Source organism: Pyxicephalus adspersus, chromosome 8 (assembly GCF_032062135.1).
Source record: "Pyxicephalus adspersus chromosome 8, UCB_Pads_2.0, whole genome shotgun sequence".
Classification (NCBI taxonomy): domain Eukaryota; kingdom Metazoa; phylum Chordata; class Amphibia; order Anura; family Pyxicephalidae; genus Pyxicephalus; species Pyxicephalus adspersus.
In genome coordinates, this window is record NC_092865.1 from 58,109,587 (window position 1) to 58,124,606 (window position 15,020).

General features: G+C 38.4%; 1 protein-coding gene across 1 annotated transcript in view; it reads left to right on the forward strand.

Annotated features, from left to right (window-relative positions):
- The window catches only part of ADAMTS9 (ADAM metallopeptidase with thrombospondin type 1 motif 9), a 146,410-nt gene that overhangs the window by 68,203 nt on the left and 63,187 nt on the right, over window positions 1-15,020 (forward strand). The window contains exons 16-24 of the mRNA XM_072421214.1: window positions 2,615-2,781; window positions 3,953-4,082; window positions 5,938-6,064; window positions 6,642-6,852; window positions 7,993-8,157; window positions 9,303-9,467; window positions 11,482-11,601; window positions 13,690-13,779; window positions 14,720-14,887. Coding sequence (XP_072277315.1) covers window positions 2,615-2,781; window positions 3,953-4,082; window positions 5,938-6,064; window positions 6,642-6,852; window positions 7,993-8,157; window positions 9,303-9,467; window positions 11,482-11,601; window positions 13,690-13,779; window positions 14,720-14,887 — 1,343 coding nt within the window. The remainder of the gene's footprint in view (window positions 1-2,614; window positions 2,782-3,952; window positions 4,083-5,937; window positions 6,065-6,641; window positions 6,853-7,992; window positions 8,158-9,302; window positions 9,468-11,481; window positions 11,602-13,689; window positions 13,780-14,719; window positions 14,888-15,020) is intronic.

Sequence of the window (15,020 nt, forward strand, 5' to 3'; positions counted from 1 at the left end):
AATAGGTTTAGAATTTTTAGGTGTTAGACTGTTGGGTTCTCATTGATATCTCATGGGGTTGGGTTCTCTTTGATGTCTCATGGGAACATTTTATTTCTTTTTATACCCTACCATAGTATTAGTTTAAGGTCTATAACATAATCTAAAGCTGTCTTTTTTAAGGGGGGAGGTTGGGAACCAATTACCTTACCAGTATGGTCGTATACCTGGATGAGAAGTGACATGACTAATGTGACATGCCGTGTAATAGTTCTGGGGAAGTAAAGCTGAACATATTATTCAAGACACTGCTCTTCAACCACTATGTGGCACACAAGGCTGGCAATGGCTTCTTCCATCACTGCCTTCCTACAAAGTTTTTTTGGTTCTCAACAAAAGTCCCTTTAGGTAGCATTCTTACAAATTGTGCAGTTGATCTTCATCCACTTACTTAGTTTATCCATGACACTTTGATACAGGGGCCTGTACTCCTTTCAGAACGTATTTTTGCTCCTCTGTTAAAGGTTTTTCATTTATTTCAAGCTAAAACAGAAAGTCTTTTCTCATTTTCAGCATCAATTTTCTGCCTACTGTGACTTATTGGTAAGGTTGCTTCAGCAGGCATATATCCCTCAAACTGCAATTTTATCTGCCTTAAGCATTATGGCCAACTGCACAAAGCTTTTTTGTTCTAGCGCAGTTTTCCGAAAGGCAAAGGCGTAATGGATCTGAAAAAGCAATTCAAGAGTTGCAAGGCAGTCACTTGTCTTCGGCAAGAGAAGTGTTCAAAATAAATTCTTGTCATGCAGTTTACTCTGCAATATTTCCTGCTGTTACCACAAATTATAGTTTACAGACAATACAATTCACTCTATCTGATTACAAACACCTGAATAGCCGGCACTATAGTATCACAATTCCTCTTGCTCAGATCTATTTCGTCTTTACTACAAAATATATTTTGTATACTTTATAATATATCCCAATTGACAAAACTGAACTTTAATGGCAGCGCCTAGCTAAAGGAACAAGTGAAATCCACATGTAAGAACTGTTTTGCTTATAGTAACATGTGTATGTTATTGTAATTCCTCTTGAAATCTTGCATATTCTAAAGAGACCCTGTCACCAATTCATGCCTATTGCAAAAAACATTTCACATAAGCAGATGCTAGTCTGTGTTTTAAATTGTTTTGCCCCTGCTGTTCTGACAATAGTCCCAGGCTTTTGATTATCTACAGACACTTCCGACACATTTCAAACACACACAGCTGCTCGCAGTCCTGCTGCCAGCCAAGGTCCTGACAGGGGCCAGGGAAGATCGATATTACCAATGTTTTAGGATTGTATAAGGCATCCCCAGCTCCTGGCAGGGCCCTGGCACACATCAGGGCTGGGTATGAGGAACAGCTGCTATTCTGTTTTTAGCACACAAGGATAGGATGATGACAGGGTCTCTTTAAACCTTTCTTCTTGCTATCCCATCTATTAATATTTGTACATAGAAGCTGTTGATAGCTGTTTAATGCTTTCTGGCCCGGCAATATAGCAGCTGTAATAACTCTTTCAAAACAGTTTAAGGAGAATAACATTTTACACAGTTTATCTTGCTACAATGACATCACCCCCTCCTCCAAATTTCATACACTTAGTAGAGGAGGGTTAAAACTAAAGAAAAAGGAAGTAATATAAATTTTCATAATGAGGTTTACAGTTGGAACTGCATGGGTGGTGCTTGTGGTGCTTAGGTCAGAGTGATGTCACGCTTCTTCAGGCAAGATCTTCATGGAATACAGAGCAACCCAAATCTTGTGATTATATGCTCTTACACTGAAGTTTTTCTGTACTGGTAAATTTTATTAAGCACTTTTAGACATTGTTTTATACAGGAAACCTAACAAATAATACCTGCATTTTGCTGCCAGGTCTGCTTTAAGGAAAGAACAATTCTACAGACTTCATACAATATACCTACCCACAGCTTTCTACTTAGGCTGTTCATAAATATCACCGTACTTGGTGTTACCCATCACAAGCTTTCTATGTCTTCTCCAAGATCACCAGTACCTATCCTTCTCATCATCAGAGCAGGAAGTAATCTTGGAGGGTTTGTTTAAAAGGAACAACTCTGGATAAAATTGTTTTGTCATTTTGATAAACACAAAGTGTCCCTGTCCCTCTCTATGTTCATATTTAGATTTTTATCCTAGCAACCCAGTTTTGCTACCTTGTGTTCCAAGAGCCAACCTACACACTGTATGTAGGGAAGAGTTTTTGAAAGCTCCTACGTACATAGGTACATGCTAAGCTCCCATTTAGGAGGATTTGGAGCGATTTCCCACTACAGGGACAAAGTAAAAGAAAAAATACTGCTAAAACATCATCCAAAGTGGGATCCTTTAAGGTTAGAATATGTCACAGGTACACACCAAGAGGCTTAGTCAGATGTGTATATGGGTCATTAAAATTCACAAGGATTAATAAACCTCTACACCCACAATTTTGCAAATTTTAAAACCAAGACAAATAAGCTTTATAGTGTTGCCTAAATATGCTTTGATGGGTAAAAAAAACGTTGAGTATGAAAACTAGATACCACTCACCATGATGTTTTTTTTTGTGTTTCTGCTCACAGCTTTGTCAAACAGCCGTGGTGAATTCCTTCTTAACGGAGACTTTGTGGTCAGTATGTTCAAAAGGGAAATCAAAGTGGGGAACGCAGTCATTGAATACAGTGGCTCTGACCACACCATCGAAAGAATTAATTGTACCGATCGGATTGACCAAGAAATTGTCCTTCAGGTAAGAACCTAGTACAGAACTAAGAATCTAGGTAAAATATCTCTAAAGAAATAGGGGAAGAAAGGAATAAGTATATATCTTGTTAGTTTATGATGATTAAGGTTTAAGCACAATTTCAACTTTAGGAGTAAAGCAGTATTTAAAGCTGAAGTTAAAAAAATTAATATTTGTCTTCCCTACTTCATCCTTGCCCCTATCATCATTAAACTAATTGCATGCGTTATTTTCATTGCATTATTTTGAATATAGTAACATCATCACTAAATGTCCAAGTTTCCCTGTTTATTGTAGGCAGCTCATAAACAGTGGGAGGGCCCGGAAGGATTCTGTACATATCTTCCACATATCTTGCAAGCAGTAGAATAGCCTTTGGGCTGAGCTAATCAAATATCAAAATTCCTTGATGGAAGGATTTCAATCTAAAGCAGTGGGCTTAGGCTGCAATTGCAAGCAGATTGCCTTAGGTAATGCCCATATTTGAAGCTGAGCCTCAATGATTGAGATAATTGAGTTCCAACGAATGACAAAGAAAGGCAAGGGACAGACAGGCTGAAGAGGATAGGGCTAGATAATGCTGGAGGTCCTCCAGCCGGAAAATGAGGTTTGCTGTATCTGACGTTAATATGTATTTAGTAGTGCATTCAGAAATATTAAATCTTGCAACATACACTTAAAAGTTGTTTGGGGAAGTAGCTAGTGGCCAACATCATAAACTTTAGGCATAATAGCCTTTACATCGTTCTTACAGATTTCTGAGGCCATGTCCTCTAGGACACCCAAAGTCATTTCCTCCTTCTGTGCTTTAAAAAACCCAGCGTTGTTGGTGCCCTTATAGGCTGACAAAAACTTTACAGTTGAAATGCCCACAAGGCGGATAAAAAACCAATATGGCTGAAGTTTTACCAGTGATCTTGCTTCATTGTTACCCCTCTCCTAGAAATGGGTTATTTGGTTTTAAACTTGCATAATTGGTTAATAAAAAAAACATTATTTTTACAACAAATGACATTTAACACAGAGAAAGATACATATTTATGTGTTCTTATACTCTATATGGATAACCAAGACAACACTTGCTTTTTCTACCATCCTTTGTAACAGGAATATTTTAATGCAGTGACATTTTATTGACTCACTGGTCTAACCTTTTATTTTTTTTTTACCCCTGTAGATATTATCAGTTGGCAATTTATACAACCCAGATGTCCGATATACTTTCAATATCCCCATTGAAGATAAACCCCAGCTTTTCTACTGGAACCCATATGGACCATGGCAAACATGCAGCAAAATTTGCCAAGGTAAGGTACTAATGGAGCATCAAATGTGTGTTTGATGGGTTATTTAGTATTCTGTCTCCAATCTTTTCTTTGTTGTGAATTATTTTGCTGTTTTCGTTTTAAAATGATTTATTTTTACTTCCCGAATGAAACTTGTCTAACTGTAATAGAAACAACATATTAACCTAAATTAGAAGGCCAGGCTACATACTTTTTCAAAGATTACCAAGAAAAGGATTTTCTCCAATGGGTACACAAGCATCAATAAAACATTTTTTAACAGATTGGGAAAAGGTTAAAACTTGTGTCTTGCTATGTTACTGCTGAAAAGAATCCATTCACTTCTTGACGATGGTTTCTAGAAAAAGAAGGATCCATCATTTGCTATAAGAAGCAATGCTGCTGTCCCGCAGCTTAGCATAATGTCCATTCGGAAGGTACTAATTCCTTTTACTGCACATAACTATTGTTATTCTTTGGCGCTGGTTCATAAGTCTTCAGCACTTTTTGCAGTTTGATGAATGGCCCTTACAGTAACATTGAGAATATGTCATATTACTTTCACTGAAGATAAATAAGACCCTTTCTACATTAGACCCTGGTGGCTTTTAGGTCCTTAGGAAAATGGACTATTGAAGATAAATTTCACCTTATCATTATAAATGGCCTTATGATATATATATATATATATATATATATATATATATGCTTGATGATAAAATTCCCCCTATAGCCAAGCTTAAATTTTGGTTTTGGATAGAGCAGCCTTGCTTAACTTTTGAGAGCAAATTCAGCTTCTCAGATAAGTGCCTGGAACCTGTGATGATGTTTTATTTATCTGATCACATTTTCTCATTGTTTATCAATGTAAGAGGTCTTCTTTTTCCCATAGACAACAATCAATGTAAGAACCTTGTCAGCAACCTTGTAAAGCTGCATACACACCTGCAATTATTGTTGTAGGAAAGGATCTTTCACGATCCTTTCCAACGACAAAAGACTGAAAGATGCATGAACAAATGCTGTACATACAGCACCGTTCTGCTCCATGGAGAGCGGAGCCGTCGCAATCAGCAATCAGCCGTCGCTCTCCCCCTTCCCTTGCATTATGATCATTCCTCGTCCATCATCAATGGATCACCCAGGACGGTCGTTCGGATGATGGATGACGGGCGCTGTACACATGCCACATTCTCGTGCGATATCAGCCCTGAGCCGATTATCAGGCGAGAACTATTGGACGTGTGTACGTAGCTTTAGTCCTGTCATTGTCCACCAATCTAAGGAGCTATCTTCCGATTAACCCCCAATGTCTTGGTTATTCTTCTTCCCACTGACCACAATGTAAGAAGCAGCCTTCCCATTGACCGCCTATGTAAAAGTCAGACTTCCCTCTGACTACCAATATAAGGGTTATTCTTCCTACTCAATGAGAGGGGAGCATTCTTTCTATTGACCCCCAATGTAAGGGGTCATATTTTTCCACTGATCTCCAATGTATGGGACAGTTTGCCCAATAACCACCAGTGAAGGGCATTCTTCCCCTCCCTGACCACCATTGTAAGAAAAAAATTCCCAATGACCAGCAAAGGTTTTCTTTAACCTCCTCTCCTGTTAAATGTGGGAAGATTTCTCCTCTATTCTGTTGTATTCTAAAATTTTAGCTTGGCAATATTTGGGAGGCTTTATTGTCACTTCAGCGTGTGTATCCAAGTGAAGGAAAATATCCGTAAGAGAAAAAAAAAAATAATCCTAATTAAAAATTTAAATGATCGCTATAGCCCTACTGTACCTAAAACAAAACGTTTACATATGGATGTTCAACACAATTTCAGCTCTTCTCATATATCTTACAAGAAATTTTTTATGCCCACAGGAGAAAGAAAGAGGAAGCCAATTTGTACCAGGGACTCAGACCAATTAGTGGTCTCGGACCAAAGATGTGATCGAATTCCTCAGCCTGAGCTAATAACTGAGCCCTGTAACACTGACTGTGAATTGAGGTAAATGTATAATAAAATATTTTCAGGGCTGGATTTACATCACTGAAGTCTGTAAGCACATATACACTTTGACCATCTAATCCTTGCCCTTTTGCCAAGCCACACATTTTCACACAAGGATAAATTATTTACTATGCAAAAAACTAGGAAAGGAAGGTAGATTAATTTGGTGAAGGCACTTTGTAGAATTATTGCATATATTCTGTTTATTATTTAACAGGCAATAATAAGTTCTGTTCTTTTTTTTTTAAAGCTTTTGCTTACAAAGTACAATAGCTAAAGTCTAAATTTACATAAACAAGTTTATAAGTGAGAACAGTGCCTCCTCTACTAGTCTCATCCTTCATTATTTTTGTCTGAAAAGTTATAAACCCTTACCCAGTGTATACAAAACCAAAAAATAATAATAAAACTGTTTGCTGGGCTTAAATAGTTTAGGAAAAATACAGTTTAGCCTTTTCTGTCCCTAGGTTAAGGTCTTCTCTGCCTAAGGGCATATCTAGTCCTTGGTTTGTCATTGTGGATGTTATTTATTGCTCATCAATCCTGGCAAATGACTAACATTGACTGTTTTTAGGTGGCAGGTAGCCAGGAAAAGTGAGTGCAGCGCCCAATGTGGCCCCGGCTACCGCACACTTGAGTTTTATTGCACCAAATACATCAAGTCTGAAGGAAAGATGGAAAAAGTGGATGACCGATTCTGCAGTGGTCTTCAGAAGCCCAACTCGAAGGAGAAATGTTATGAGGACTGCAACACGGGAGGATGGAGCTACTCTGCCTGGTCAGAAGTTAGTATTAGTTGGCTGAATATTAACTGACATCCTGTAATGCATTCAATATTCTTGCTATTGTAATTTTTTATTATTCTAATTTTTTTTAAGGGAAAATTATCATTATATTCTGAGAAAGAATACATATGCATTATATATCATTATTTTGTACAGTTTGAGGAATAATATCTAAAGATGAACATAAAAACAAGGAATCCTTCTTAAAAACTGTATTGCCCAAATCTTAACAAGATAGAATAGAAAGTTAACCCTGACTAAAAAGAAAAACACCCTGCAAAGTTGAGACCATTGCAAACCTCTCTTGTGACTGTGATTTGAGCTCTTTGAAAGAGCTATCCTTAACAGGAGAACCTGGGTGATCTAGCAAAGGAATGGATCTGGTCCAGGATTGAAAACGTTTTCCAACAAATGAGTTTAGGAAATTCATTTCAGGTTTACCAAATCACCCAGGTTCTACCATGATAGTCTATCATCTACAGTCTCGGAGAGCTTTAATAAATCAGGCCCAAAGTATCAGTTTTGATTAAAGTTTGTTTAACGTAATCTTAGGCAAATATTACCACCCACACACAGGCTTCCTAAACCGCAGTCACAGGCTGCCCAAATCCCAAGGCTTCATTGTCTAGAAGAGAAGTACTTTTTCAGGTGTTTCAGACAATTCCTATTGAATGTCCAATTGTGTAGTCTTCTGAGGATCCGGAAAAGGATATGGAAGGCATGACATCAGATGAGGAGATTGCAGGTCACTGGTCAACGTAGACACATCTGCACCTCAGAATTAATGGTCCTACGCATTAGGGCCAAAATGATTGTGGATAGAAAACAAATTAAGTATACCTTGCTGATGTACTAAAAAAATAGAGGTGAGGGCTAGGGGTGGGAGAGGAGTTTTTTATTTGCCTTAAGATGTGCTATAGCAATCAGTAATGCAAGAACACATGTCCAAGATCCATAACTGGATGAAAGTCTTTCTGTTATAACTCTGGGATAATCCTTAATTATTTTTCTAAAATTAAAGAAAAACAATTTTGCCCAAACATATAATAAAAATTATGACCCCACCAACTGTTTTGATAAATGGTACATTGGCTGAGAGTGGCTGTACCTAACCTATAAGATGTTTGTCTTTTTCCGCAGTGCTCCAAGAGTTGTGGCACTGGTACAAGGAGAAGGAGAGCTGTGTGCGTCAATTCTTTCCGTGAAGTTCTGGATGACTCAAAATGCAACCACCAAGAAAAGTTAACAGAGCAACGCTGCAGCGATGTCCACTGTCCAAATTGGAAGACAGGTGACTGGTCTGATGTAAGTGAAAAACTTAATTACAAGGTAGTGGATGAAAGGTCTCAAATGCATGTTGTGGTTCCTTCTGTTGGCCCCAGTTAACTACTGTGCCAATATAAACAGAAGAAATAGTGGAGCAATGTATCAAACACACCTGGAACGTATTGGCTAAGGATTAATAAACCAAAACCAACAGGTTCCTTTTAATGACATTCCATGAATTGCTTATACATACTTTCTTTTTAGGTATAAAAAAAAGGTATGTATAAGCAACTCAGTAGACTTTGTTTCACCTATAGCATTGAAGAAAAGACATGACTGGCTTTTCTTGACCCCATCAAGTTAAAAACCTGGGTGTCTTAATGGTCAGTTTTCAGATACCAGAGCTCTTGTGTTGGAAAAGGAAAATGTCTATACTTACCTGTTGGTTCATGTTGTTAAAAATTAACAGTACTAATTTATACAGATAATGCTCTCTGATTACTCGAACAGGTTCCCCCCAAGTAACTATTTCCTTGTATTGTCCAGAACCATTCTAGTAGGATAATTGTCTTCCATCCAAATTTATTGTGGTGTGTTTGTATATAGTTTTGTAGGAACATTTGATTGTGAGCTTATCTTGTGGCAGGAACTAAAAAGGAACTTAGGAGGACTTCTGTGTTTACTGATAGCTCAACCTTTTCCACCCAGAAGGTATATCCACCATCTACACTCCTTTAACACCTTCCTACCCTGGGTAAACTGCAGTGTTCAAATGTATTGTGACTTATCCAGGTGAATAATGTCACTGTCACTCACCATATGGCAGTGTTTAGGCCTAAGGTTTGTCCATTGAGATCCAAGCACCATGGAGAGGTCACAGGTTCCCTCATATTTTCAAGCCCTGTTCACTCCGTGGAGTGATTGTTCCCATGGAGTGTTAGATGGCAAAGGAGCATTAATGGGTGAGGATGGTGGATGGATATCAGCAGACACTCTCGTTTTTGCTCTGAATGGGCAACATTACAGTGTTTCTTTAAAGGATTTGATCAGAGGCTGTTGTTTGCACATCCTATACCAAACTATGATGGAACCAGTGCAAATATAGCTATTACATTAAAAATACTAGTAAATGCATAACATATATAAATATGTTTGAATAACACTGCAGATCTTATTCTTTTCAGTGCCTTGTGACTTGTGGGAAGGGGCACAAACATCGGCAGACATGGTGTCAGTTTGGCGAATCTCGAGTAAATGACCGCATCTGCAATCCAGAGACAAAGCCGATATCAGTTCAGACTTGTCAACAGCAAGAATGTGCATCATGGCAAGTTGGACCATGGGGACAGGTTTGTTGTTTTATGTTAATTTTTCATGTTCTGTAAATTGTAGATTCTTGAACATTTTAAAAATGTGCATTTGATGTGTTTATATATTGTTCTGCATAGCTGTTATCTAAAACATTTTTGCCTTCCAAAATGGTTTACAATACTATTAAGCTAGTCTTGGTTTGGGCAAGGCAGCACAGCAAGATTTGTGACCTCTTCGGGGGACAACACAGTTGATCTAGGGTCAGGTACAGGTTGTGATTGGACAGTAGAACAACAACATTTTACCAATGCCTGTTCTATTTCTTCCTAGCATTAGGCTGAGAGATTTGCTCTTATCCATAGAGCCCCATACTAACTGAGCATTACAATTAATTGCTGACAGCTATTTTGGTTTGGAATCCCTGGCATGCTCATAAGTAGGAATGTACTATAGAAATCACTTTGCTGTCTTGCTAGTTGTGGAAGTAGTTAAACAAGCAGCAGAAGAGTAAGACTGGCTAATCCTCCTTATTGGCAAAGATCATGTGATCAAATGCCATGGCTTCTGAGTAATACTCAGCAATAAGTATCTCTTCCCTTTTGTGTTGTTCCGAGAGATTTCCTATCAGTTCCTGTCCAACTCACAAACATTTGCCTAGAGAGGACGTATCTCTCGTAGATAATCTGCAACATCAACACAGACAAAACTACAAATCTGTAGATTCTAGCCTCACCTATTCTACAAAATGTTTATTTTTGCCTTTGTTGCTGTTTTTTCCTTACTTTCTGTCTGATATGTTTTCAACAGGATAGGAAGTGAGAGTAAAGATCACTAATGAAGCCCTGCATAGCAGTAAAACATTACAGAAGTTTAAAGCTTTCCACCATTCTATCCAGGTCCTAGACCAAAAGTTTGGATATATACTTTAAGTACCAGTCCACCATTGAATATACATAACATACATTTACTTGTGGTCAAACGCATTAGTAATTGGCTGCTGCATTAGTAATTGATGGTTCACGCCACCTTTTGGATAGAAAGGTGAAATACTCAGTCTGAATCATTGTGTGCGTTTTCTGCCCTTCTTATTTCAGCGGATTTAAGATCTGGTCAGTGTCTCGGCAGTAATTCCTTGTATGAGGATTAATGATAAGAAGAAAAATCAAATTTACTTCAAAAATCCTCATACCATTGGAAATTCTTAAGTTTTACTTGGGGAGTCAGCAAATGAAGCATGTTTAATCCCAGCCAGTAGGTTAGCAAACTGACCTACATTTCAAATGGCATGATTCAAATACTTAAAGAAACACTGCATTTTAACGCTCTTTTCCAAAATCTTGCTCCTGTTCTTTCTAAAATCACTGAGGTATAAGATTCTGCTCATTTGCAGCCTTTTTCTCCTTTGATATGTCATTAACCTTGCATCCTCTGTCTTGGTAAAAATGTTCTATGCTGCATTAATTTAGTAAGTAACCGATGGAACGTTATAATTGAGGACCAAATATGCTAAAGATCTGTAGCTTGTTTAGATTTTTACAGTTTTACTGTATTTGTCCTGCATTTAAAACTTACCATTTATTCAAAGGTGGAATTACTCTTTAAAGAACATAAAAAAAGATTTCTGCATGCATTGACTTTTGTATGTTAGGGCATTTTCAGACTACGTTTTGCTGCTCAAAACCACTTGCAAAAATGGTTATCGTTGGACCAAATGGATCTGTTACTTATCCCTTATTTTACATGCTATAGTATTTGGGCATTGTTACTAAGTAATTTTCTGAACACTACCTGTAGCATCCAGAAGAATTTGCCACTCCTACCACTTCCATGGATGTGAACTGGTGCAGCTTGCAAAAAAAGAACTTCTCTGCTAGGCTTTTGCAGCCTGTTGAAAATCCCTGCACAGACACTTGCCAACACCTTTAAAATCCTAGCAATGTTGGACATTAGATGTCAAACGGTGGCAAACGGCATGGTAAAATACCACTAGTCTGAAAATGTCCTTTAAGAAGCAATGAGCAATCATCTTCCTAACATTGTTTACTTCCGCAGTGTACAGCAGCGTGTGGCACAGGTTATCAGAGGAGAGCTGTGAAATGCGTTGTGGGTGCTTATGGGGCCGTGGTGGATGACAGCGAATGCAATGCAGCCACTCGACCTACTGACACCCAGGTGAGAGCCATACACTGACACACAGCTTCTTTGTACTCACATTAATCTGGGAACTAGAAAGCAACAGTGTAAAGGTGCCAATAGACATTAGAAGACAGTTCCCCAGGCCATTCGTTTTTGGCCGGCATGGCCGATGACCCAGTGACCAGGACACTGTAAACAAAAGCTCTTAATGAGTGTTAGAAAATATTTTTCTAGCTCTATTTTTCTCTCTCTTGGCATGAGTCTTCCCCTACTATCCTTGTCCATACCAGCAGCACTTGTACAAATAAAGCTCCCTGGCTTAGAGCAGCATCTAACACAGAACACATTGTGAAAGCGTCAGTTTGTGCATGCATTCTAACGCGTATCTGAAAATAGAATAAGAAATGGTTAAAGCCAAGGTGAAGTTTTTATGGTGGTTTTGCTCTCTGTGTCCCAGTGTGGTAATTTCCTATCTCCAATTCAAGAGACTAAATCAGGAATTGTTAAAAAAAAACTCCTAAAGTAAGGGTAAATATCTTCTGTAGTTGCCACCTGAGCCAGTATTCTTTTGCAGATTTAATATTAATCTTAGATCTTCAAAATAGGCATTGCACACATTGCAGCTTGATCCAGTATTAACTCCTAAAAATTAGTATATATATTTAAAAATAATTTACTAAATCAAAGATTTAACTGGCAAAACTTCAAAGGTAAATTGTTGTTATTCCCATTCAAGGCAAAGTTGCAGGTTGCCCTGAAAGCTCACCACTACCACCCCCACCCTAAGCCCCGTATACTTGTTTTGTCCAGCAGCTTTATTCCTCTGTTAGCACTGTGGGTCTAATCCTCATGTATACTCGCTTAGTCAATGTCAGAGCTTACACAGATTTAGGGGTCTCAACCCCTCCTTATGGCCTTGCACCCCTCCTTATCACAGTGTGTTTCCTTGGAGATTGGTAACATCTGTGCTGTAGGTTTAAACCCCATGTAAGTTCTAAAAGTCAGTGTCAGAGCTTACACAAGGTAATAGCTTGCTTCCCACCTCCACGTGTCATCATTTGGCCCTGGAGATCGGTCACTCCTGAGCCTTAACCCCATGTAAACTCCATCAGTCATTATGTCTGATTTATTAAAGCTCTCCAAGACTGGAGAAAATAGATCATCATAGGTGAATCTGGGTTATCCACCAAACCTGGAATAGATTTCTTAAAAGTTGGTATTAGTTGGCAAAGGTTTTCAATCCTTGACCAGATCCATTCCCATTTTTTGGGTCATTTATGTTCTCTCATGATAGTCTATCTTCTTCAGAGTTTTTTTTAAAAATTAAGGCCATTGTTGGAACTTACACAAGGTGTATTATTTATATTATAAATATTATTAATAAACAGGATTTATATAGCGCCAACATATTACACAGCTCTGTACATTAAATAGGGGTTGCAAATGACAGAATGCAGACAGTGACACAGGAGAAGAGGACCCTGCCCCGAAGAGCTTACAATCTAGCAGGTGGGGGAAAAAACACAATAGGAGGGGTGACCTGTTCCCCTTTTTAGGGTTACATTTTGCAGCCCTGGAGACTTATAACTCCTGAGCTGTAGGTGTAGCTGTAGTGTTAAAACTTACATAAGGCTATTGGCCTGCTTCCCACCCCACCCCAATATGACAGCCCTGAAGATTGGTCGCTATTCAGCAGTGAAAGGATTGAGTCTGTTGGTCCCCTTTACCCAGAAGCACCAAATATTTCTGAGAGCTTCCACAGACTAGCTAGAGACGCACCATATAAAAGCATTAGTGAATAGGGTAGTGAGTGTGTAAGAGAACCTGTCCCTGTGATTATAAAGGTCAAAGGCACAGAGTCTGTTTAGGATACCTTGACTCTAATCACATCAGAAGCCAATGGTCTAATAAATCAATGGTATAATAAAGCTTGGGGGAAACTGGAGAGGTTCTGGGATATTGGAATGTGCAGTAAAATTTCTAAACCTGGCCTCGTTTGTATATCAAATGCCTGCCAATGACATCAGCAAATCCTCCTTTAACATTGCTTTTCTTAGCAACAAGTTCTAAAAGCCATCAATTATAGAAAAAAAACTGCCTAACATACCAAACTGACTTTGACAGGACTGTGAAACAGCTGCATGCCCAGGCATTCCTGAAACCAAGCAGATCGTCCACAGCAAGACACAGTGGAGATTTGGATCCTGGACACCTGTAAGTGTACATTGCTCATATGACTTACTCCTCCTTCATTTCTGCTCATTGCACTCCAGCTTTTAGCTCTGAAATGCGTCAGTTCCTTTCTGTTTACGGATGATTGGTGCTTATATTTTATTACATAAACAAAATGGTTTATTTTCCGATTCCCTGCTCAGTTTCACCAGAGCGCTGCCCCGCGGTCATGTGATGGCTGTTTAAATCTTGCTGGATGGATTTGACCTTATGAAAGGAAAATTCTAGGTTAATTGCCATACCAGCCCCCCTACCCTCCACCTTCTTCGAGCTAGCTGGCTGATCTGCGTTTATTTAATATTCTGTAAAAGAGAACAAAATGTAGTGTTGAATTATCTGGGTGAATAACCATTTTTTACAGCTTTTTGTGTTTTGCAACATTGCCACTGGGTGGTATTTTTCTTTGTCATATAAAGAGATGGTTTTCATTTTAAAAAATATTCATCCATTGGTTGTTCGTTGTTATGAGTATGACCACCACAAATCTGAAATAAAATAAAAAGGTAGAAGGGTTTTTATTGCTGACCCCATTGAGGATCTGTAGAAGCATATAATGCTTAAAACACATAGGCCTTGATTTTTAAAGCTCTCCAAGTCTGGGGAGAATACACTTTTATCAGTGAAGCTGGGAGATCCAGCATACCTTGGAATGGATTTCCTAAAAGTCATTAGCTGTTTGTTGGCAAATGTTTTCAATTATTGACCAAATACATTCTAGATTTGCTGGATCACCCTGGTTCACTGAGGAAAGTGTATTTCTTCAGCATATATAATAAAATATTTAAAGACACACAACATGGGGAAATGTGCATATATTGCAGAGATGTATGAAATATATATTTATTTATTTATATGTTTAGCCAAAACCTATATTATAATCCAGATTCAAACCTTTTCCTGATGCTGTTTCCATTTTTCCCAGTGCTCAGCAACTTGTGGAAAGGGGACTAGAATGAGGTACGTCAGTTGCCGTGATGATCAAGGATCAGTAGCAGATGAATCAGCCTGTTCTCAACTCCCAAAGCCATCTGCCACTGAAGTATGTATGGTGACCTCTTGCGGACAATGGAAAGCAATGGAATGGAGTTCCGTAAGTCTACATCTGCAAATGATAGCAGTTTTTTACTGAAGCGTTAGGCAAACCCATACAACTAAATACTGTATATACCCTGATGGTACTAACTTACTTTACAAAATTCTAGTTTCTTGCTTGCCCTTGAAGT